General features: G+C 49.9%; 1 protein-coding gene across 3 annotated transcripts in view; it reads left to right on the forward strand.

Moving 5' to 3' along the window:
* The window catches only part of SHROOM2 (shroom family member 2), a 154,768-nt gene that overhangs the window by 116,862 nt on the left and 14,950 nt on the right, over window positions 1–22,956 (forward strand). For 2 of the 3 annotated variants that reach the window (XM_042926557.1, XM_042926558.1), the window contains one exon: window positions 19,205–19,783. In XM_042926557.1, coding sequence (XP_042782491.1) covers window positions 19,205–19,783 — 579 coding nt within the window. Of the gene's footprint in view, window positions 1–19,204; window positions 19,784–22,956 lie in introns of those variants that run through there. The other variant, XM_042926559.1, reaches the window with a different exon arrangement.

Consider the following 22,956-nt stretch of genomic DNA (forward strand, 5'->3'; position numbering starts at 1 on the left):
TAAGCACAAGACTCGGGAGGGCTGGGACTGTCCAGATGGGAGGGCGCTGTTAGGGCCAGTGGTGGGTGGGAGCATGCTTCCTGTACTGGGGCAGCACTGAGGTCTTGGGCTGCTTTAGGAAGGGAGGTGGAGGGCAGGGACTTTAAATATGGATCATTGTGAACTGATGAACTGGTAAGTCACGGTCAGCCAAGGCGCGGTCAGCCTGTGACTTCTTTGTCTTCTTCACTGAAGGCTTTGCACACAGTAAAACTTCCGGAAATACTTTATCAGTTGTTTGGTAGATTATGTTCCTAATGAGTGTGTAATAAACCCAAGAGTATAAAGAGAATGCAGATAGATATAAAATAGGCTTTTCAGTGGGGTTTTTTCTTTCATTGTTCTGTCTGATTTTATTACGGTTTTAGGGTCAAACAGTGTATCGCACATGCTATGTGATTAGCATAGTTAAATAGACAAAGCTCCATAAAATACATTCACTAGGCTTTCCTGTGTTTCCTCCTTTTAAACGGTAAGGAGGAAGACACCCGAGCCTTTTGGTAGCTTTAAAAGGGCAAGTCTTTGGGGGTGGGGGTTCTAAGCATAGAAGCCTTGGGAATGTTCCCCCTGAGGTCAGGAGTTGGTGATGAAGTAACATGAAATACAAGGGAGCCTTGAGTCAGGGAGGTTAGAGTTGACAGAGCCTGCGTGAACTTGTCCATCACGAGGCAGCAGGCACAGACAGGCCAGCTGCTGTGAGCATGGCTTTGAGGCTCCTCTGTGCCGGAGGCAGCTAGACCCAGGGGCTGCGGCAGGGTGAGGCTGCCCCGTCCCTGGAGGGAGCACCCCGCCGTGTTCCCGCTGCTCCACCACGCGCAGGCAGCCAGCGGGGAGCCGGTAAGAGACTCCCGGATTTGTTCTTAGGCAGCTCGCCCGGGATGGGACCCGTCGCCTCATGCCTCTGCTGCTTCCATGTGTAGTTACGAGTGTCTCTTTTGTTCTCCTGTCTTTACGAGCAGGTTGTCAGCTCAGGCAGCACAGTGGGTGAGATCCGGGGAGGTCTGTAAATGTTTTCCTTGTTTATTGTGCTGCCTGGAAATGAAAAATGATGCAGGTTGGGGTGCAGATTCCAGCTCTGCACGCACGCACGCACGTACGTGTGCAGACACGCGCCTGTGCCGCTTCTGTGCTTCTGGATCCATGCAGACTTCGCAGCTTTCGGTTTGGCAGTTGGCTAAACGTGCTCTGAAATGAGAAGGCAGTGGCTTTCCGTACCGCATTCTGGGCTGCGAGCCATGGTGCCGGTGGGACCGGTAGCCTGGGATGTGGGAGCATCGCTCTGCGTGAGATCGGCGGAAGGCCGGCATGGTGTGAACAGCGTCTCGCCTTTGCTTTTTCTGTGCCAGTAGGAAATTAGCATTTTCATGACCGAGGCACTGACTGCGGATATTGAAAGGAAATGGTGAGTCGGCCACATGGAAATGGGGGGGGGGGGGGCGGGCAGCAAAATCAGGTGTGCACGTTTAGGTATGGAACAATGCTCTGTGGCTAGATTCACACGTAGACTGCTAATTGCAGTGAAAAACGCCTAAATGTAGAAAATGGAATCAGTGTGGTTCTGAGTACTGTGCAGGTCTTAGGTTTTGCTCCCCACTGTGATTGTGACAGCTTAGAGGCATGCCGTTTCTTCACAGGTTTTACTGTACGTGTGCTCTGAGTCTTTACCTTCTATATTGTAAAAGAAAGATTTGTGAAATGCCTTTGCTATTAGCAGATGCTTTTGTGTCTGGAGGGAGGATGCCATTTTCAGAGAAAAATCTGCATGTACGTGTGTGTGTGTATGCTCACACATGCATACACTGTTTGAGTCTGCATTTACTGACTCCCATGGGCAGGCGTTCTTTTAAAATGCATATGTAGTGGCCATGCTGTTGAGAAGTAAAAAGGAAAAGGAGTTTGAAGAAAGGTTTTCAGAAACCTATAAAATGGCCTGCCGCCTTCCACACTGAAGACTTACAGAATGAATGAATGAATGAAACATGTCACGTAAAATATGTGCAAATTGGGTGCAGGTCAGATGAAGGGCTGGCATATTTCCCTTGCGAAGCAGAATCTTTGAGGGGTATTCTATAAATATTTTTCATTATTGTGTTGCAGAAAAGTATTCCACGGACAGTAGTAGGAGGTACATCTCCACATTTGCTTTTTGTCATGCATGGTGGAAGAAATATGGTTTCCTTTTCTCTCTCACATACATACACACTCAAGCTGACACACACCCCTTAAAAATTTGCAGGGTATCCTTATAGATGCACGAACAGAACACACATGTATGTTGGTGTTAACCATACAGGTTGTACGAGGCATCTCTTGCCCAGCTGGAGTGACATGGCCCTGGGAAGCCTGTGCTAAGTGCCCCCTGTTTAACATGGACTGGCCGCTTCCCCCAAATCCACCTTTGAATTTCAGTGGTGTGTTGGGAAGCTGATATGTTATGTGGTTTTTAGAATGCGTTTGCTTTACTTTCACGGCCTTTAATTCTTTGCCTCTTATGTGCATTAAAATTAAAGAAGGTCAAGGTGGTAGAAACCAGGGCTGCTATTTTGTGTCCACTGGATCAACCCGTCTTTCCCTGGTTAGTGGACACTTGGGTTTTCCAGCTGGCTTTTCCTTAGATAATTAGGTCCTTTCTGGGCAGCTTCTAGACAGAGCTGGAGGTCTGACGAGATCCTACAGTTACTTAGTTTTTTGCCTTTAAAAAAACATTTGCAGAATCTCTTGTGTTAATTCTTAAAGTTCACAAGCATTTTCATACACACACACACACACACACACACACACACACACACATCTTGGGCCTGAGCACATTGCATACCATGTTCACTTTACAGTAAGCAAACCAGGGCTTAAGTGCTGGATTCACACAGCCCTTGCGTGCAGTATGGCTGGTTTTTAATCTGTTGGGTTCCTGCGGATTCATGCCACCTCTGACATTGAAAGGTCCTACAAGGAAGTAGGAGAGGAGATGGCGGTGCTCGTTGGCAAAGCTAGTCTCTTCTGACCTTTCATGTCTCAAATCCAGGATGCTTATAGTGCAGTGGGAAGGAATTGCAGTGTGGACTCCCGAGGGGGCGTGTGGTGCAAAGAATCCCTAACCAGGCTGAGAGACTGGGGACGTGTATCCTGAGCTGCGCGGGTATAACTTGCAGGCTGCCTTTCTGACCCTCCGTTTCTTTGTCCATACGATAAGGAGTTTGGGGCGCCTGGGTGGCTCAGTCAGTTAAGCATCTGACTTCGGCTCAGGTCATGATCGCAGTTCGTGAGTTCGAGCCCCGCGTCGGGCTCTGTGCTGACGGCTCAGGGCCTGGAGCTGCTTCGGATTCTGTGTCTCCCTCTCTCTCCACCCCTCCCCTTCCTCACACTCTGTCTCTCTCAAAAATAAATAAACATTAAAATAAATAAAATCTTTAACAAAAAATTATTTTTTAAAGTGTAATAAGGGAGAAGACGAGTCCTCACAGGAACTTAAATGTATTATAAAGCAACAAGAATTCAAGTAGTGCAGCAGTGGTTCAAGAACAGACAAAAGTTAATTAATACAAGAGAATCAGTAGCCCAAAAATGAGCTTATTTTTTAATTGAAGATTTAATAACGCATGAAAAACAACAGAAGACAAAAAATCATGTCACGGGGCGCCTGGGTGGCTCAGTCGGTTAAGCGGCCGACTTCAGCTCCAGTCATGATCTCGCGGTCCGTGAGTTCGAGCCCCGCGTCGGGCTCTGTGCTGACAGCTCAGAGCCTGGAGCCTGTTTCGGATTCTGTGTCGCCCTCTCTCTGACCCTCCCCTGTTCATGCTCTGTCTCTCCCTGTCTCAAAAATAAATAAAACGTTAAAAAAAAAATAAAAAAAAATCATGTCACATATGCTGTTGAAAAAAATAGATTAGGAAAAAAGTATATTCTTATTTTGTGTCATCTATCAAGTTAAATTTCATGTGGACTTAGGAGATTTTTTTTTTTAATTAACTATAATAAGGGGCGCATGAGTGGCTCAGTCGGTTAAGCGTCCGACTTCGGCTCAGGTCATGATCTCACGGTTCGTGGGTTTGAGTCCCGCATCGGGCTCTATGCCGACAGCTCGGGGTCTGGAGCCTGCTTCAGATTCTGTGGCTCCCTCTCTCTCTGCCCCTCCCCCGCTTGTACTCTGTCTCTCAAATATGTAAACATTGAAAAAAAAAAGACTGAGAAAGCTTTAAAATACTTATTAAAAAAAAAAAAGAAGGAAGGAAGGATAAAGCGTTTGGAATCACTGATTTCTGAGGTCCCTTGAGACCATACTAGTTTTTCATTCGCAGGGACAGAAGCCAGGCACTGCAATCCCCCTTGAGGTCACACACCCAGCCCCCAGGTTGTATTGTCTTAGTGCCATCAACATTCATGGGAAAGAAGACCTATAAATATAAGTCACACACACACACACACACACACACACACACACACACACACACACATTAATGTCTTTGAGATCCATTTAAAATAAAACGAGCTCCTGTCTGCCAATGGTGTTCCTGCCTGCAGGCTTTGTTGATGGAATAGCAGTGCCCTTGACAGTCAAACCCGTCCGGTGTCCTGTGCTAATGCCTCATAAAGTCAGCTGCTAACAGATGAAGTGCTTTGGGGTATAACTTGCATAACATTTGTTATTTAATGACTCTTGCAAAGTCTAGCCAGTGGGCCCTTAAACATACTCAGAGGCCATTAAAGATGGAATAATTAGAAACTCTAGGAAGGTGTTTTAACATTTATATCCACGTGCATGCACGTATATGTATATATGTGTACAACATAGGCACACTCACATATTAGACATTTTATAGAGTAATAAAGTATATAAGGTAAGCTTTTATGTACAATTAATATATCTAAAGCCTATTGGGTAAATAACCCATTTCCAAATATGGTTTAGCTGAGTGACAATAATTAGACAATCCAATGTATAGAATTTTGAGAATTTGGGGTCACATACAATTGTGGTAAGAGAAAGACAGCTGAAGCAAATGATTTTCTCTTAAATTATGGGGAGACTAGGGGCGCCTGGGTGGCTCAGTCAGTTAAGCGTTCAACTCTGGGTTTCGGTTCAGGTCACGATCTCAAGGTTCATGGATTTGATCCCCACATCAAGCTCTGCACTGATGGTACAGAGCCTGCCTGTGATTCTCTCTCTCCCTCTCTCTGTGCCCCTCGCCTGTTCGCATTCTCTCTCTGTCTCTCTCAAATATAAATAAACATTAAAACAAAAAAGTAAAAATATAAGGAAGTTCTTTGGTCAGCACAGAGCCCTCTTCGGATCCTCTGTGCCCCTCCCCAACTCGTGTGTCCCTGTGTGTGTGCTCTCTCTCTCTCTCTCTCTCTAAAATAGATAAACATTTAAAAAAGAAAAAGTTTAGGGGCACCTGGGTGGCTCAGTCGGTTGAGTGTCTGACTTCAGCTCAGGTCATAATCTCACACTCTCTGAGTTCGAGCCCTGCGTCGGGCCCTGTGCTAACAGCTCAGAGCCTGGAGCCTGCTTCAGATTCTGTGTCTCCATCTCTCCCTGCCCCACCCCACTTGCGCTATCTCTGTCTCTCAAAAATGAATAAACATTAAAAAAAATTTTTTTAAGAAAAACTTTAAAAATATATAAGGAAGTTCTGTGTATGATGCGTGGCATTGTAAGATACGAATGTCCAGTAGAGGTCCTGTAGACTTTTAGGATTATTTCCACACTTTCACAGTTATATAGGTGAGGCTGCAGCAAACATCTTGTGAAATACTCATGTTCTGGCATGCTGATTTCCCTAGGATCAAATTCTAGATACGGAATTGCTTGGTAGGCTTTTGGAAAATACGCGCAAATTGCCTTCCATAAAGTGCATGCTGTTTGTGCCCTACCACCTAGTAGCCTAGGGCAGTCCTACTTTCTCAAAACTCTGGCCACATCAGACATTTATTTGTTCATTCATTTATTTATTTTTATGCTTATTTATTTTTTGAGAGAGAACAGAGGAGGGGCAGGGAGAGAGGAGGACAGAGGATCTGAAGCAGGCTCTGCACTGACAGCAACGAGCCCAATGTGGGGCTCGAACTCACGAACCCTGAGATCATGAGCTGAGCTGAAGTTGGACGCTCAACCAACTAAGCCAGCCAGTGCCCCAACTATAAATTAAAAAAAAAAATGTAATGTTTATTTTTGAGAGAAAGAGAGGCAGAGTGTGAGCAGGGGAGGGGCAGAGAGAAAGGGGGAGACACAAAATCTGAAGCAGGCTCCAAGGTCTGAGCTGTCAGCACAGAGCCCGACACGGACCTTGAACCCACAAACCGTGAGCTCATGACCTGAGCTGAAGTCGAATGCTTAACTGACTAAGCCACCCAGGCACCCACATCAGACATTTTAAAAGTTCTGTGATTCGACAGGAAAAGAGCAATTTCATTTTTAACTTGCATTTGCCCAGTAACTAGCGAAGTTGAGTTTGTGTCTTGTCTAGCCATTTGTATTTTTTCTTTGGTTCATTACTGTTCATATCTTGTGTTCATTTTCCTGTTGGCGGTAGGACCTCTCTCTTCATGATCATTGTTATTTAGGTTGCAGATAGATCCCTGAAGTGCGTTGTGTGCTTTTCAAACATTTAGGGTTGGTTATGCTTAGTTTTGTCCTTTTCTGTGTATAAGTATTTAATAATCATGCCATTGCCCCTGCCTGGTGGTTTTGCACAGTCCATTCCCATCCTGCTGGCTCCTGGCCCCTGGCAGTTGTGTACTAGCCTTTGCGTTAGTGACGTCACAAGCATAACCATCTGGGGCTCTGGGTCTGTGACCTTACTATGAGCTGTAGACTGCCACCTGAAACATTCTACAGAGTTTTTGCAAAGAAGATAAAACTGGTCAGGAAGAGAAGAACATAGGGGTTTCAGAGGAGTGTCTCACGTGATGTTGTAGACAGAGAGTAGGAGTCACAGATGAATGTCTACACCCTAGCTCAGGTTATCAGTAAGTCACGTAGGCTCTGGGGCTGCCGTGTCCTCCCAGGCCAGGCAGAAGTACTGGATTTTCTCAGTTATGCTTGCCCTCTGCCAATGGACGTTAGGGTTAGGGTTGTGTGTGCTGAAGAATCGAGAAGTGCCCGCCTACCCAGTACCCCAGCACCTCCGGCCACCTGCTCTGGTTGACAGGAGCCCGTCTGAGGCACAGCTGTCAGACTTCCATACCTGCCAGGGTCTGCTCGCTTGAGCACTTTTCCATGCCTGTGCCTTTCTCCTTTTCGTTCTCCCTCATCAGGATGTTTTTATGTTCATTATAATGTTCCTGTTGTGAGTTTTGCTGTGGCCCACCGCCCCAAAAGCATTTGATTGCTCAGGGTGTAAGTGCGTCCAAGTAAAATACATAGAAGCCATTTAACTATAGATACAAACACATTGGAAAGAGTAAAGGGCTACTCAGTCCCCAGTTAATATTTTTATTATGGTCATCGCTTTGTTGAAAAATTGAGGGGCTTCAGATTGTGTTTAATGGGCAAGGAAACCTAACTGCTTCTGTGAGTTGCGTCGGTTTCTATAGCATTCATGCAACGTGATGTGAAATTGCAAGGACTGAGTCAGGACACGGCTGCGCAGTAGAGCTGACGCCGTCCGCCTCTCATTTAAGACCAGGTCGGGGCATGGAATCTTCTCCCAGGCCTCACAGCTCCAGCATACTAGGTGCGTGTGTGTGTGTGTGTGTGTGTGTGTGTGTGTGTGTGTGTGTGTGTGTTTGCCCCTATGTTTTAATTAGTATTCGATCAGAACCGCGGGCTCTGTGGACAGGTCTTTGGGTGACATCAGTATGTTTCTGGTTACTGATCTGTATTTACGTGGTGAGGTGCCAGGAAGCCTGCAAAATGGAATCAGGTACAGAGAGAATCTCCCTTGAAGGATCTTCTCCTCTGTTGTCAGGGAAGATAATAATATAACAGATTACCGTAGACTTGGTGCTTAAACAACAGACATTTACTTTTCACCAGTTCCAGAGGCTGGAAATCCAAGATTGAAGTGCAGCTGACTTGGTTCCTGGTGAGACCCGTTTCCTGGTTTGCAGACAGCTCTGTTCTTGCCGTGTCCTTACATGGTGGAGGGCAGAGAGAGGGGCCACAAACGCTTTCCTGTGTCTCTCTCTCTTTTTTTTTCTTTTTAGAGAGAGAAAGAGAGCGCGCACAAGTGAGGGGGGGACAGAGGATCAGAAGCAGGCTCCGTACTGATATCAGCGAGCCCGATGCAAGACTCAAACTCATGAACCTTGAGATCATGACCTGAGCCGAAGTCAGACAGTCAGCCAGCTGAACCACCCAGGTGCCCCTCATGTCTCTTTTACAAGGGCACTCTCCCACTGCTGAGGGCTCCATCTTTATGCCCTAATTACCTCCCCCACGTCCCACCCCCTAACACTATCCCCTGGGTGAGGGGGAGTTAGGATTTAACATACGAATTTTGGAGGGTTACAGAAATAAATACTGTGATGTCAGGTAGTCAGAAGGCCCAAGAAAATCAGCCTGCCGGCCTTGGCTTCCTCTCCTCCCTTACTCCCTCCCTCCTTTCTTCCTGTTACCTCACTGAGTCTTTGCTGAAGCCTGCCTTGTGCCAGGGCACTGCGTTAGGCCTACGGACAGAAGTGGGTGTTATCACCGTATCCAGGAGAAGTGATATTCAACGGAAATAATACAGATAAATTGAGTATAGTTTGGGGACAAACAGGTAAAGATTAAATCCTTATGGGGGTTCATCAGAAGAAAGGCTTGTTTGTCAACAGGTCCTGGAAATGGGGGCACCTGGATGGCTCCTCAGTTGGGCATGTGACCTCAGCTCAGGTCATGATCTTGCAGTTCGTGAGTTTGAGCCCCGCATCGGGCTCTATGCTGACTGCTCAGAGCCTGGAGCCTGCTTCAGATTCTGTGTCTCCCTCTCTGCCCCCCCCCCACTTGCTTACGTTCTGTCTGTCTCTCTCAAAACAAAACAAAAACAAAAACAGGTCCTGGAAACGCTTCATGGAAAAGATTGGATCTTAAAGAAAATGGGAATGGTATCCATGGGGCGTATTCTGAAGAGTGTGGATCAAAGCAGAGATATGGAAACCGTGAGGCATAAATGGCAGGGGAGGGCCTTTGGCCAAAATGTATGTTGCAGGAACATGCATCCCTGAGGAGTGGCAGGTGGCTTGGGAGGGATGAGAGGGAGCCTGCAAGATCAAGCATGCAGTCTGGCCTTGATCTGGTGGTGGTGGCAGGAGGAGCCAGAAGTTTCTGGGGGACAGGGTCAGGCATATCTACTTTCCATGCTAATGGTGGCTAAAGCATACGCATGTTTGTAAAATGCAACAAGGGGAGGACAGAAGAAGAGTGGAAAGGCCCAGGGTGGCTGATCCTTCCCATGGAATACTTTGCTCACAGTCTGGAAAGGTCACTGCAACGTGGCTTTGCTTTCAGAACATTAATTTGTGCAAGTCGTGAATAGATTCACTCTCAAATTTGTTGAAATGGGCATTTCCCAATGATTTCAGTAGGGTTTGATTTGTAGGTGTTTTTTTTCCCCCAAAAGTTTATTTTGAGAGAGAGAGAGAGAGCATAAATGGGGGAAGGACAGACAGAGAAGGGAAGAGAAGGAATCCCAAGCAGGCTCCACGCCGTCAGCACAGAGCCTGATGCAGGGCCTGAACCCATGAACCATGAGATCATGACCTGAGCTGAAATCAGGAGTCAGATATTTAACTGACTGAGCTACCCAGGCACCCCTGACTTGTAGTTTTAAGGAATTTTAATCTTCTACGTCTGCCTAAACTTGGCTGTCCTTGCAGACAAACACACTACGTTACAGGGTTTTCAGTCAGGGCTGCAGTAAGTGCCTTAGAGCAAGAGGGAACTTTCTGGGGCAGTGCAGTTGTATTTTGACTTGATTGTGGTGGTGAATACACAACTCTATACATTTACCCAAACCTCCCATCGCTTGAATTTTATGGTGTGTAAACAATACCTTGATAAGATTGTGGTGTGGTCATGGGATCGAGCTCTGAGTCGGACTCTGCACTGAACTTGGAGCCTGCTTAAGATTCTCTCTCTCTCTCTCTCTCTCTCTCTCTCTCTCCCTCCCTCTCCCTCCTTCCTTCTCTTTCTCTCTCTCTCTCCCTCCCTTTGCCCCTCCCCCTCTTGCATGCATGTGTGTGTTCTCTGTCTCTCTCTCTCCCAAAATAAAAATAAAAGATAAAATTGTGGTGGGGTGTGGGGAGGAATAGAGGTGGAGATGTTCTATAATGTCAAGACTTCCCAGATCCATAGCTAGATTTCTAGGAATACAAACATGTGTTTTTAAAAACTTAAGTGGCTCAGGAGAAAAGCTTGTACATGTAGGGCACAAGATGTAGGGTAAACCCAAATTCATGTATCACTTGTTCCCTGTGCCCTAATGTTTGCAGCTTTTAAGTTTTTATCAAGAACAGATCATACCTAATAAAAACTTACGCAGCCTAGATGTTCCCGAAACTATTATTGAGGTAAATGAAGTGTCTGCCATAATACGATACTAACCTGATTTTTCCTTCTGACTGCTTCTAATGATTTGCAGCGACAGGTTGCAGCATTCACCATGGTTCACCCAAGGATGTTCACAAGAGACCATTGCTCCCACTAATAGCTAAAAAGGAGCCATTGCAGTTATAAAATCATAGCTTTAGAGGAACTCAGCAGGCCCTCCTCTCTGTAAAGTCTCTCCTCTTTTCTCCCTTGGCATTCTCTTCATAGTACTTAGCAAAAGGAGTTAAAATTGTTTAGAAATTAATATCTGCCTTGCCTTTTAGAGCAGGGTTTGACAAACTACAGGCCAAGGCCCAAATCCCCTGGGCCCAGGGTTTGAGAAGCCTTTCTTGGTGGAGAATGAAACATCAAGGCTTTATCCCTCCAAGGCTGGTACCAAGGGGTACTTAATCTCACTGTGTCTTCAGAGGATGATCGTCTGGTTTCGAAGGGACATGCCAAGCCAAGGATTAAAGCTTCAGGCATAGTTTGTAATACTCAGATCAAGTGGTTAGAACAAGGGGAGAGAAGGAATTTGGGAGGGGAGGGTCCCATAAAGCAGAGATTCTCAGCACTGGCTTGACATCCAGATTCCCAGGAAGGCTTTTGCTAAGATAACAGATTTGCAGGCGTACGTGTCCTCATCAGCCCCTACCTCTGCCCCGAGCTGGCTTCTCCTGGAGTAAGTTCGAGGAGAGCTTAGATTTGCATCTCTGTAGCATCATCCCCTACGTTCCTTCAGAATGTTCTTGAGAATTGGAGGGGTGGGTTCAGGAAGCTGCTTTTTTACACATCTTGGAAAGAAATATGGACAGGGTAACCTCATGCCTGGGAGGGTCGAAAGCCTCTGACATTGATTACATTTCCCCTGTTTCCTTTGATAGGCTTCAAACTGGTAATAGCTTCCCATGAGTTGCGGAAGGAGCTGCCAGGGTCTCAGAAGGCAGAGAGAACTTTTTACTGTATCTCTTGTGGTTTGTATTGTGTGTCCTGCTTCAGGTATTTTCTGGTCGGACATGGGCTGACCCATGCTGAGAGTGGGGTCCTGGCTGGCCGCAGGTGCAGCTGGACCAGGGGATCCAAACACCCATCAGAAGAGACGGCAGGGTGCGCTGAGACTGTGGGGTGACTTGTGGCACACACTCTTGTGTCCTGCGGTTTCAGAAGACTAATCGTGCCCTGCCGGGTCACCTACTTAAAGCCTGCAGACCACAGTGAGTGCAGTCTATAGCCAGCAGTGGAGCAGTGTCATTGGCCAGCCCCACTTCCCTCTGAAATCTTGATTTGATCAGTTTGGCTAGTTCTAAAACCTTGCAGTTCGGATCGGGCTTGCCCACTTTGAACTTTGCACAGAACGTATTTTTAGGAAAGCTGATAACTGAATGCCTGAAGAAAACTTTGCTAACCGAGCACGTGAAAATGTCATCTTTAGTCCATTTGTGCCTGTTTCTCACTGGTCTGGAGCTTTCATTGGCAGAGAGAATTTGCCTGATTTTGGTTCAATCAAAACAAAACAATTCATCAATTTTCAGGGGTGCCTGGGTGGCTGAGTAGGTTAAGTGTTTGTTTGACTTTGACTCAGATCATCAGATCATGATCTCACGGTTCGTGAGTTTGAGCCCCATGTTGGGCTGTCTACTGTCAGCATAGAGCCTGCTTCAGATCCTCTGTCCCCCTCTCTGTGCTCCCCCCACTCATGCGCCCTCTCGCGCTCTCTCTCTCTCTCAAAAATAAATGAAATAAACACATTAAAACAAACAAAAATTTCCAAGTGTCACATCTTGGAAACAGGAACAAGTATCTCTAGCCACAGAAATGAAAGAGGCCTGGAATAGATTCAAAACACGTGTTCTGAACACAGAGTTGGATGCTTGAGGGGCGGTCACAGACTGCAGTCTCTAAATCTAAGTATTTTCTGTGATTGGACACTAGTCCTTCAAGAAATCTGTGCTTGTTGTACGTTCTGATTTGGATCCTCTGTGTGTGTGGAATCTCTCTATTAATCTGTTCTCCTCCACTTAACTACAAACGTCTTACCAGTCCCTCTCAATTCAGCTTCATTCCTATTTACCACCCAAATTCCTGCAAGTAAAAAACAAAACCCAAAGGAAGCAAGTCTTTTTATCAATCTGTTAAGATAATGAAGAAGTAACATTCATCTGATTTTCTAAAGTGATTTCTTTCCCCATGTGGCATTAGAATCACAGAAGAGAGAGCCTCTTTGGGTCTGACGCAGAGGGAATAACTTTAGTGGAGACGTTGCAGTAAAGAGATGACTGGATTGAAAACGATTTCAGCGCCCCTCCCCTCCCAGAAGGTGATTCTGCGAGACACGGAATTGGGACAGGACTCATGGAAACCGCTCTCTCCCTCATCACTAGTGTACCTGTCCATGCATTTGGTAGATGTCGTTTGCATACTCGGAAACTGGGATACGACAGCCAGACAGCCTTTAGCCTCCAGGGGCTCACCATCTGGGAAATCCTGTGGTAGTCTGGCATTTCCAAGGAAAGAGTGGGTGGTGCCATTATCCCTGGGTGTTCATGCTGTTGGAGACGTTTCTAGTCGTTTCCGTCCGTTCATCAGTGAATCGGTCGATTGCCTCTTTCGCTTCCATGCCTTGCCCATCATCGTCACCTTTTCCCACCTTGTTTGGCCCTGAGGGGTGCTGTGTAGACAGAAGACCTTCCTGCGTGTGCTTCACTGCGGCCATGTGTGTGTGCTGGGAGTTCCCTGGGGCACACAAAGATCAGCGGAGACACCAGGGACTCGTTCCGGAGACTTGTACTTGTGGCGTGAGCGTCCCGTGTCTGTCCAGCCACCTGGCTCGTCTGAATGTCCGGTGGCAGTGTTCTTCTTGAGACAGCCTGCCTGGTGGTGTTCCGTGCAGATACAGGGAGAGAAGCTGTGATTTCTAATAAACGGTTCCAGCCTTCGCAAAATCGCCGTCCTCCATACCCGCAGGCAATGGATGTGTGCCACCTAAAACTGTGAATGTCGACCTCCACCGCTTCTGGGAGGCCTGTCTCTGCCTGGAAGGCAGCACTTCCGAGTCCTACCCGGTTGGCCTGTGGAGTCATTTTGTCCCGTGCAGACCTGGCTTTGCCACATACACTCGCAAGTACTGCTCTTGAACCGTCTCCGGTACGCCAGCCACCCTGTCCGTCGCTGGCGTCGGCGGCGGGCTGGCTTTGTGAACGGTGGGAGTTAGCATTTTTCGCAATATTGAAATGAAAGGAGGAAACACCCGAGTGTTGTCTTCCACCGGAAGGTTGCTCTGTCTCTCCCCGTCGTTCACTTGGGCAGTTCCATCCCACGGGATTGTGGCGGTACCGTAAGCGCCCCGGAGCAGCTGCCACGGGGATGCCCTTCCCCAGGTGGAGGCCTGGGCGGCCCTGCCTCGCCGTGCCGCGCTGTGGCGTGGCGTGGGCGGGGGGTACGCGGTGCTGCCGCGGAGACCTGCGTTCGGGTCTGCTCCGCCACACGGGGCACTCTCCCGTTGGGGGCTCCGCGCAGCGTGTGGCCGGTGGGGGCCGCCACATGGATCCCGCCGCGCGGGGGGCTCTGCCGCCTCTGCCTCGCGTGGCTCCCCTCCCCCCGCGGTATCCCATGGTGAGGAAATGAGGCTTGGTGACACACTGTCTCTTGCCGATGTCACACAGCTGGTAAATGGTGCTGTGATGGGAAGCGTCTGCCTAGCGAAACCCCAAATGAAATGTGGGCCAGAGCCTCACCATGGCCTCAGACACTGAAGTGCATCAGGAGGAAGAGCCGTGAGCAGGAAATGTGTGTCCAGGTCACAAGTGACCGTGTGTCCCTCTCCTCTCATTGTCCCTCTAAGTACATAGGAAAGGAGGACCCTGTGGTACGCGTCACGTAAGTCATCCGAGAGCTAGAAATGTTTCTCTTTTCCTTGATGGAGACAATGGTTAACCCTACTTGCAAAGCAGTGCTGAATTAATTAGTGATTGCAGAGCAGTCTAAAAATGTTCACTTATGATGGGAATGTTCACCTGCAAAGTTATTTCTCTGAGAACCTGACTGGCTGCGTCTCAGAAAATGCAGCCTCGCAGGGCGCCTGGGTGACTCAGCCCGTGAAGCATCCGACTCTTGATTTGGGCTCAGGTCATGATCTCACAGTTTGTGAGTTCGAGCCCTGCGTCAGGCACCGAGCTGACAGTGTGAAGCCTGCTTGGGATTCTCTGTCCCTCCCCAGCTTGCTGTCTTTCTCTCTCTCTCTTTCTCTTTTCTCTTTCTCTCTCTCTCTCTTTTCTCTTTCTCTCTCTCTTTCTCTCTCTCTCTCTCAAAGTAAATAAGTAAACTTTAAAAAAAAAAAGAAAAGAAAAGAAAAAAAAAAAAAAAGAAAAGAAATGGGGTACCTGGGTGGCTCAGTCGGTTAAGCGTCCGACTTCGGCTCATGTCATGATCTCACAGTTTGTGAGTTCGAGCCCCACATCCGGCTCTGCGCTGACAGGTCAGAGCCTGGAGCCTGCTTTGGATTCTGTGTCTCCCTCTCTTTCTGCCCCTCCCCCACTTGTTCTCTCTCTCTCTCTCTCTCTCTCTCTCTCTCTCTCTCTCTCCCCCCTCCCTCCCTCCCTCCCCCCCCTTCCTCCCTCCCCCCCTCAAGAATAAAAAATAAACATAAAAGAAAGGGGAGGAAGGAAGGGAGGAAGGAAAGCAACACAGCCTTGCTCCTTACCATTGTGCACAGTGACTGAAAGCAGCAGATGCATTTGTACGTTGATGTTTGGGTGACCGTGTGCCATGGTGCATGCAATATTTGCTTGTGAGGCTTCAAGAAGATAGCCTGGTCTCCTGCCCTCCGTGGAGGCGCTTATAGGCCAGTGAGGCGAGTGGAGACTGTGAACCACGCAAGCATTGGAGAGTGAGAGCAGTCCTGGGCTACGGGTCACCAGGAGCAGAGGGCCTGTGTGAGACGGAACAGAAACCTGTGGCCCAGAGAGAGGAACCCAGGGCCACAACAGGGCTCATCACGAGCAGAAAGAACCTGGAAATAAAACCGTCACTTCTCGGATCTAGAAAGCACAGTTAGACATGGGGCTGACCGGCCGCATCCCCAAATCAACAACGTAGATTTGAATAATACCAGTGTTGATGGGATTCCCTGGGCATTTGGTGTGTGTGTGTGTATGTATGTGTCTGTATATAGTCTTTCTCCTTTTGGACTTCTGGTCATTTCTGCCCCTATCACAGGGTGTCTGGGGTCCTGAGCAGCATTTATGTGGCCTTGGGGCGGGGCGGGGGGTGGGGGTTCCTCTTCAGATGAGGTTTGTTTTGCTTCGCTGCCCTGCCTCGGACCTTTCATGGCAGCAGGCAGAGGAGAAAACAGCCAGGCGCTGGGGGGAGAGAGAATCCCAAGCAGACTGCATGCTATCAGTGCTGGGCCGGACTTGGGTCTCAAACCCACGACCATGAGATCATGAACTCAGCTGAAATCAAGAGTCAGATGCTGACTTGACTAAGCTACCCCGGCACCCGTCAGCTTTTATTTTAAAGTCTATTTATTTATTTTAGGAGAGAGAGAGAGTGCACACCAGCAGGGGAGGGGCAGAGAGAGAATCCAGATGAGGTTGGTTTTGCTTTGCTGCCCTGCCTCAGACCCAGGCGCTGGGCTCCCACCTGCCCAGGGGTTGCAGGTGTCCTGGGAGCCTCCTCCTGGAGCAGCCTTCTCCTTGATAACGTGTCATTAGCATGTTCTGCATGACAGTGAGTGACCTGAGCTGCATATCAATTGCTGGGAGTCTGGAATGCAGCTGCCTTTTAAATGTTCCTTTGTATGGCTTGACTCACTGTTCCAGGCATTCCTAGGAGCTAAATGGTTAGGTGCCTTTGCTGGCAAATCCTTAAGACTTCTTATTTTCTTACTCTGTGTGGATCTTTCTATCACCATTTCTATCACCATTGACTTTATCCTTGAAAATTTTAAAAAATTTTTTTAAATGTTTATTTTTAAGAGAGACAGAGAATGCGAGTGGGTTCGGGGCAGAGAGAGAGAGGGAGACAGAATCGGGAGACACAGGCTCTGGGTTCCGAGCTGTCAGCATAGAGCCCGATGCGGGCTCAAACTCATGAGCCATGAGGTCATGACATGAGCTGAAGTTGGACACTCAACCAACTGAGCCACCCAGGAGCCCCTATCCTTGAAAATTTTTTCAACATTTAAAAAGGAAGGGCTCCGAGGTGCCTTGGTGGCTCAGTCAGTTCAGCGTCTGATTTCAGCTGAAATCATGATCTCATGGTTTGTGAGTTGGAGCCCCGCGTCGGGGTCTGTGCTGACCTCAGAGCCTGGAACCTGCTTCGGATTCTGTGTCTCCCTCCCTCTCTGCCTCTCCCCTGCTCACTCTCTGTCTCTCAAAAATAAACATCTAAAAAAATCGTTTTTATTAAAAAGTTATTTTGAAAACTTCTAGTTTCTCTTAGTGTGTAGCTAGTATGTATGTTTTTCTTGCATATCTAACTTTCTGAAGCTGGGTTAATATTTTAAACTCTTTTGCTTGGCTGTTTTGTCACCGTGCATCTTCGAAGCCGAGGCCGTGTCTTCAGCGTCTTGAAAGCAGAGACCACACCCGCCCTCTCTCAGGGCCCCTGTGGGACTTGAGCTCTTCGGACTTCTCCCAGATGTGGACGGCTTCCAGCTTCTAGGTGCGGCCGGGGCCAGCCGTGTGTGGCTGTGCTCACGGCAGCACAAGGTGGGGGGCCGCCCCCGGCTGGCTGACGACGGGAAGGGGAGGGACTTGGGCATGGTCAGGGTTCTCCTCCAGAGCATCCGCTGAAGCTGAGGGGCCCTTTCCCCGAGGGACACGGTCAGAGGGACACGCGCCGGGCACTGGACTTTGTCGTGCAGCAGCCTGGCTGGGGTTGGGGCATCCATAACACCCAGGCCGGGCATCACATCCCAAGAGGCAGGCTCGCTCCTGGGCCCCAAGGGGGTGCTGGAATGAGGGGGAAAGCCTTACCTAGCTTGTTAGAGGGGGACGTCACTTACGGGCACCGGTGCTCTGTCTTCTGGTTCCCCCCGGCTGCCCTCGTTAGAGTTTGCTTTAACAGCTCTGAGGTGATCTCGTCAATGCCAAATTGCTCTTCCCTGAATGGAACGGTCCTTCAGAGGCTCCTTTTCTTACTGTGTCAGGTTGGAAGGAACTGTGCTGGCAAAGGCATGGCAGGCTGCTCTGTCACAGAGTTGAGAGTGCTTAGCCCGTGAGTGAGCGCTGCTTGCAGCGCAGAGAAACGTGCTTGGAGCGTGTGCCTCCGTCCGGGTTTTGCGGAGACCTTCCTGTGTGTGCGTCTGTGCGTACTGAGCACACGCGTATGTGCATCGAATGTGGCGGTAGAGCTGGGAACGGGTAGCAGTATGGAATGATCAGTGAGCCACTGCAGCGCCCAAAGTCTTTGTTTTTGTCTCTTGTTTTAAATTTTATTTGAGAGAGAGAGAGAGAGCATGAGTGGGGGAGGGGGCAGAGGGAGAGAGAGCGAGAGTGAGAGAGAGAGAGACAGACTCTTAAGCAGACTCCACACTCAGCACAGAGCCCAACGTGGGGCTCGATCCTTTGACCCTGGGATCACGACCTGAGCCAAAATCGAGGGATCAAGGGTGGGACGGTCAACCAACTGAGCCACCCAGGTGCCCCATGTTTTTCTCCTTTTTAATAATATACGACTGATTGGGGTGCATGGGTGGCTCCATCGGTTAAGCGTCCAACGCTTCCTTTTGGGTCGGGTCATGATCTCACGGCTTTGTGAGTTCAAGCCCCACATCACACTCCACGCAGGCAGCATGGAGCCTGCAGGGGATTCTCTCTGTCTACCTCTCTCTCTACCCCTTCCCTACTCACGCTGCCTCTGTCTCTCTCAAAATAAATAAAACTTTAGGAGAAAAATAATATACTACTGATTTTAAAGGCTTTATTCATAAATTGATTTGAGGCTCATGTTAGAAAGCTCTATGCCTTTTTGTAAATGGCAATTTTCCTAAATAAGCCACATAAAAATACTGTTACATCAAGAAACAAATATTTCTAAATATAGCCATATGAGATTTTTCACCAGTGTTGTTTTTAAAAATGTGTAAAGGGGACTCCTGGGTAGCTCAGTCCGTTAAGCATCTGACTTGGGCTCAGGTCGCGATCTCGTGGTTCCCGAGTTGAAGCCCCACGTCAGGCTCCGTGCTGACAGCTCAGAGCCTGGAGCCTGCTTTGGATTCTGTGTGTGTGTGTCTCTCTCTCTCTGCCCCTCCCCCACACGCTCTCTGTCTCTGTCTCTCTCTTTTTCTCTCTCTCAAAAGTAAATAAACATTGAAAAAAAATTTTAAGAGGTCTGAACCTTTATAAATAAATAAATAGTGAATTTTCTTGCCCCACAATGCAACTTGTGTCTGCAAGTACACGTCTGTACCTTAAGTGTGTGCGTGTGATTTTAGTATTTCCCGTCCTGTTACGTGAGGTAGCAACATGCAGCCTCCTGTGTGTGCTTGGACTGGATACCTCGCGTCACGAACGGCGGGGACAGGTGTGGGAAAACGTATCTGGCTTTCATTACCGAAAATGAGTTAAGAAGGTCATCGAGATCTGGATCTAGTCCGGTTTGGAGAGATGCGGCTTGGCATCGTGCGCTCACTTGTACACTTTCTCCCTGTAGACAAGCAGATGTCCGACGGCCGGCAAGCGGTGCGGCAGGACAGCAGGACTCCCGGACGCCGGCCCAGCTCGGTCAGCCGTCTCCCGCCTGGGGGGCTCCGGAGGTGCCCCCGGAGGCCCGCGGCCGAGCGGGGACCCTCCCTCGAGACTACAGATCCTCAGAGGGCGCGCCCTCGGCCCCGCACACCCGCGGGCAGGAGCCCAGGCCCTTGAGCGCCGCGCCCGTCCCCAAGCAGCCAGCCCCGCGGAGGCTGCCGCCGCCACCGCCGCCCAAGCGTGAGCCCGGGCAGTTGGGGGGCCTGGCCGGCGGCACCCCCAGCGGGCCCCCGCCGTCCCCCGAGGCCCCGGACGCGTGCGCCCCCCGCCCGGCCCTCGGCCAAAGGCCCGAAGACGGCGAGCGCGCGGGGAGGCATGTAGACGGGCACCGGGCCGGGCCTGAGCGCCAAGCCCCCCTCCCTTCCTCGCTGCGGGCCCCGCGCCCGGCCGCCATGGAGACTTCTCGCTCCCCTTCGCCCCAGTTCGCCCCGCAGAAGCTCACGGACAGACCTCCCCTGCTGGTCCAGGACGAGAGTTCCACCAGGTAGGGCCCTGGCCCCGCGCCTGCCCTTCCCTGGGCTCCCGCGGGAGGTGTCCCTGGTGTCTTTCCTGGGCGGTGTGGGCGGTGTCTGGACCCCATGGGGGACAACCCACAGCTCCAGGGGTCACGTGGATTTTTAACTTGGGGTCGGGGCGGGGGTGCCCTGTTCTCCAGGAGCAAAGGGGATGTGCCGCAGGTGCGGACTGTCCTCTGTCCCCGTGGTCCAGGCCCAGCGGTGGTGTGTGCCTTCCCTCCGGGCATCTGCCCATGAGGGCTGTGCTTTCCCTGAGCACTTGTTGGTTGGAGAGTCCGGTGTGCAGTAAGCCTGACGCCTTCAGGAGACTTCGGTGTTTTTCATAATGTCCGGTATTTCCACACGTTTTGTAGGTTTATGTTTCTATTTTTGAGAGAGAGTGTGAGCAGAGGAGGGGCAGAGACAGAGGGGGAGACAGAATCGCAAGGAGGCTCCACGCTGTCACCGCAGAGCCCCAGCCAGGACTCATGCGGGGCTCATGTGGGGCTCACGCGGGGCCTCACACGGTCAAACTGTGAGATCAGACCTGAGCCAAAATCAAGAGTTGGACGCTTCACCGACTGAGCCACCCAGGTGCCCCAACACATTTTTTTTCTGTGTCATATGTGAAAAGCAGAGCTGGTATACACATGTTATAAAGGCAGAGGAAAAACCTGTTCAACTCCATGGCGCTGCTGTTAGAATTTCCGACGTGGACTTGTCTGCCGTGCCCGTGGAGACGTTGATAAATATGGTCAGGCAGGGACCGACCGGTCCCGAACACTGAATGTTTCCCTTTGCCGTCCTCTCAGAGTGCCTTTGAAGAACTGGGAAAGGGCAGAAGTGCAGAATTTTCATCTTGCTCGCTAGGGCCATGGTTGTCCATCTGGGGGAGGGTGGCTTTGCCCCCGGGGGGGCATTTGGCTGTGTCTGGAGAGGTTTGGGGGGTCGCAGCTGAAGAGCGAGTGTTGCTGCTGGCATCCAGCGGGCAGAGGCCGGGACGCCTCGCATCCTGCAGTGCACAGGTGAGCCCCGCAGCAGGGAATGCTCTGGCCCCGATGTCCCCTGCTGTCCAATATAGTAGCCACAGTCACATGTGGCCGTAGGAATGGAAGTTAATGAAAAGCAAAATAAATTCTGTGCATCAGCTGCACCACGTGTGGTTAATGGCACACATACCATTTATTTCCATCATCCCAGAAAGTTCTGTTGGACCTTTTTGTTGTAGAGTCTCAAGCCGTTCTCTTTTTTTTAAGTTCATTGATTTATTTTGAGAAAGAGCATGAGCACGGGAGGGGCAGAGAGAGAGTGAGAGATAATCCCAAAGCAGGCTCCACACTCTCAGCACAGAGCCCAACGCAGGGCTCAGACTCCAGACCCAAGAGATCATGTCCTGAGCCGAAATCAAGAGTCAGATGTTAAGGGGCGCCTGGGTGGCTCAGTAGGTTGAGCGTCCGACTTCGTCTCAGGTCATGATCTCACGGTCCGTGGGTTCGAGCCCCGCGTCGGGCTCTGTGCTGACAGCTCAGAGCCCGGAGTCTGTTTCACATTCTGTGTCTCCCTCTCTCTCTCTCTGCCCCTCCCCCACTCACACTGTATCTCTCTCTCTCTCAAAAATAAATAAACATTGGGGCGCCTGGGTGGCTCAGTCGGTTAAGCGTCCGACTTTGGCTCAGGTCACGATCTCACTGTCTGTGAGTTCGAGCCCTGCATCGGGCTCTGTGCTGACTGCTCAGAGCCTGGAGCCTGTTTCAGATTCTGTGTCTCCCTCTCTCTCTGACCCTCCCCCGTTCATGCTCTGTCTCTCTCTGTCTCAAAAATAAATAAACGTTAAAAAAAAAATTAAAAAAAAAAAAAATTAAAAATTTTTTTTAAAAAGTCAGATGTTTAACCAACTGAGCCACCCAGGCGCCCCTGTTCTTTTCTTTCCACCTTGAAAATAACTCGGCAGAGAGGACACCACTGATAGCATCCTGTATCTCCGCAAGTGTGGCCTCGTAACCACAGCTTCATCTGGGGGCCACGTCTGTGTTCTGTGTCATGCAGACTGTGGGCACCACTGAGATAACCTGTCAGTGGGAGGCAGCGTTGTCCGTTCTGAAGGGAAGAAGAAGCAATAACGTGGTCTGTGTGGCGGGTCAAGTGTGCGACACTGTTCCAGGCGAGCTGGCCTGGGCCCCTCAGGCCCCCCGCTTCTCGGGAGCTGGTCTGAGCTCTGCGGGCTCCTCGGAGAAACAGCCATGTGTTCCCACAGTGCTCGTGACCTGCGTCGGCTCAGGACGTAGGGAGTGGGTTTCATTTTTTTCTTGCCTGAAGCCAGTGTTGATTTTCTCATTCTGTCTTTTCCAGGAGCTTGAGAGGGATTTCAGTAAACAGGGACAGTGCCTATTGAAGATACTGGGGGGTGATGGGTACCCACATTATTTAGTGTTCCCACCCATCGTGTCTTTTGGGTCGGAAAAGGTTGCCTGTGCACCATGTCCCCTGCTGTATGAGTGCTCACAGAGGGCCCGAATCCGGGTCAGTGTCTATACCCAGACCCACATGTGTACACTTTGTTCTTAGGAAGCTCAGTGAGGCACATGGTGGCCGTGCCACCTCCAAGAGCTGCTACCCAGAAAGTCGCTCACAGTGCACTGAATTAGTCACCGTCCCCATGGTGTGCCCCGTCGGTCAATCCTGGTATGAGAGCGTGCGATCCCAGTGACCTGCAGGCTGAACAAGAAACCAGGGAGGCACGGTCAGCTACCGATGGGTCAGCAGGGGAAGGGTCAGGGTCCCCCTGTGTCAGGGCTTCCTGAGCTGCCGGTCATTTAGGCTCAGCTCAGAGATACTGTTCTTGGGGCGCCTGAGTGGTTCAGTCAGTTAAGCATCCAACTAAGCGTCTCACAGTGCGTGAGTTCGAGCCCCACGTCGGGCTCTGCATTGATGGCGTGGAGCCTGCTTGGATCGATCCTCTATCCCCTTCTCTCTGCCCTCCCCCACTCTCAAAAATGAATAAACGTTTAAACATTTAAAAGAAAGGGGTGCCTCGGTGGGGCAGTCAGTTAAGCGTCCAACTTCAGCTCGGGTCATGATCTCACGGTCCCTGAGTTCGAGCCCCACGTCGGGCTCTGTGCTGACAGCTCAGAACCTGGAGCCTGCTTCCGATTCTGTGTCTCCC

Source organism: Panthera leo, chromosome Y (assembly GCF_018350215.1).
Source record: "Panthera leo isolate Ple1 chromosome Y, P.leo_Ple1_pat1.1, whole genome shotgun sequence".
Taxonomy (NCBI): domain Eukaryota; kingdom Metazoa; phylum Chordata; class Mammalia; order Carnivora; family Felidae; genus Panthera; species Panthera leo.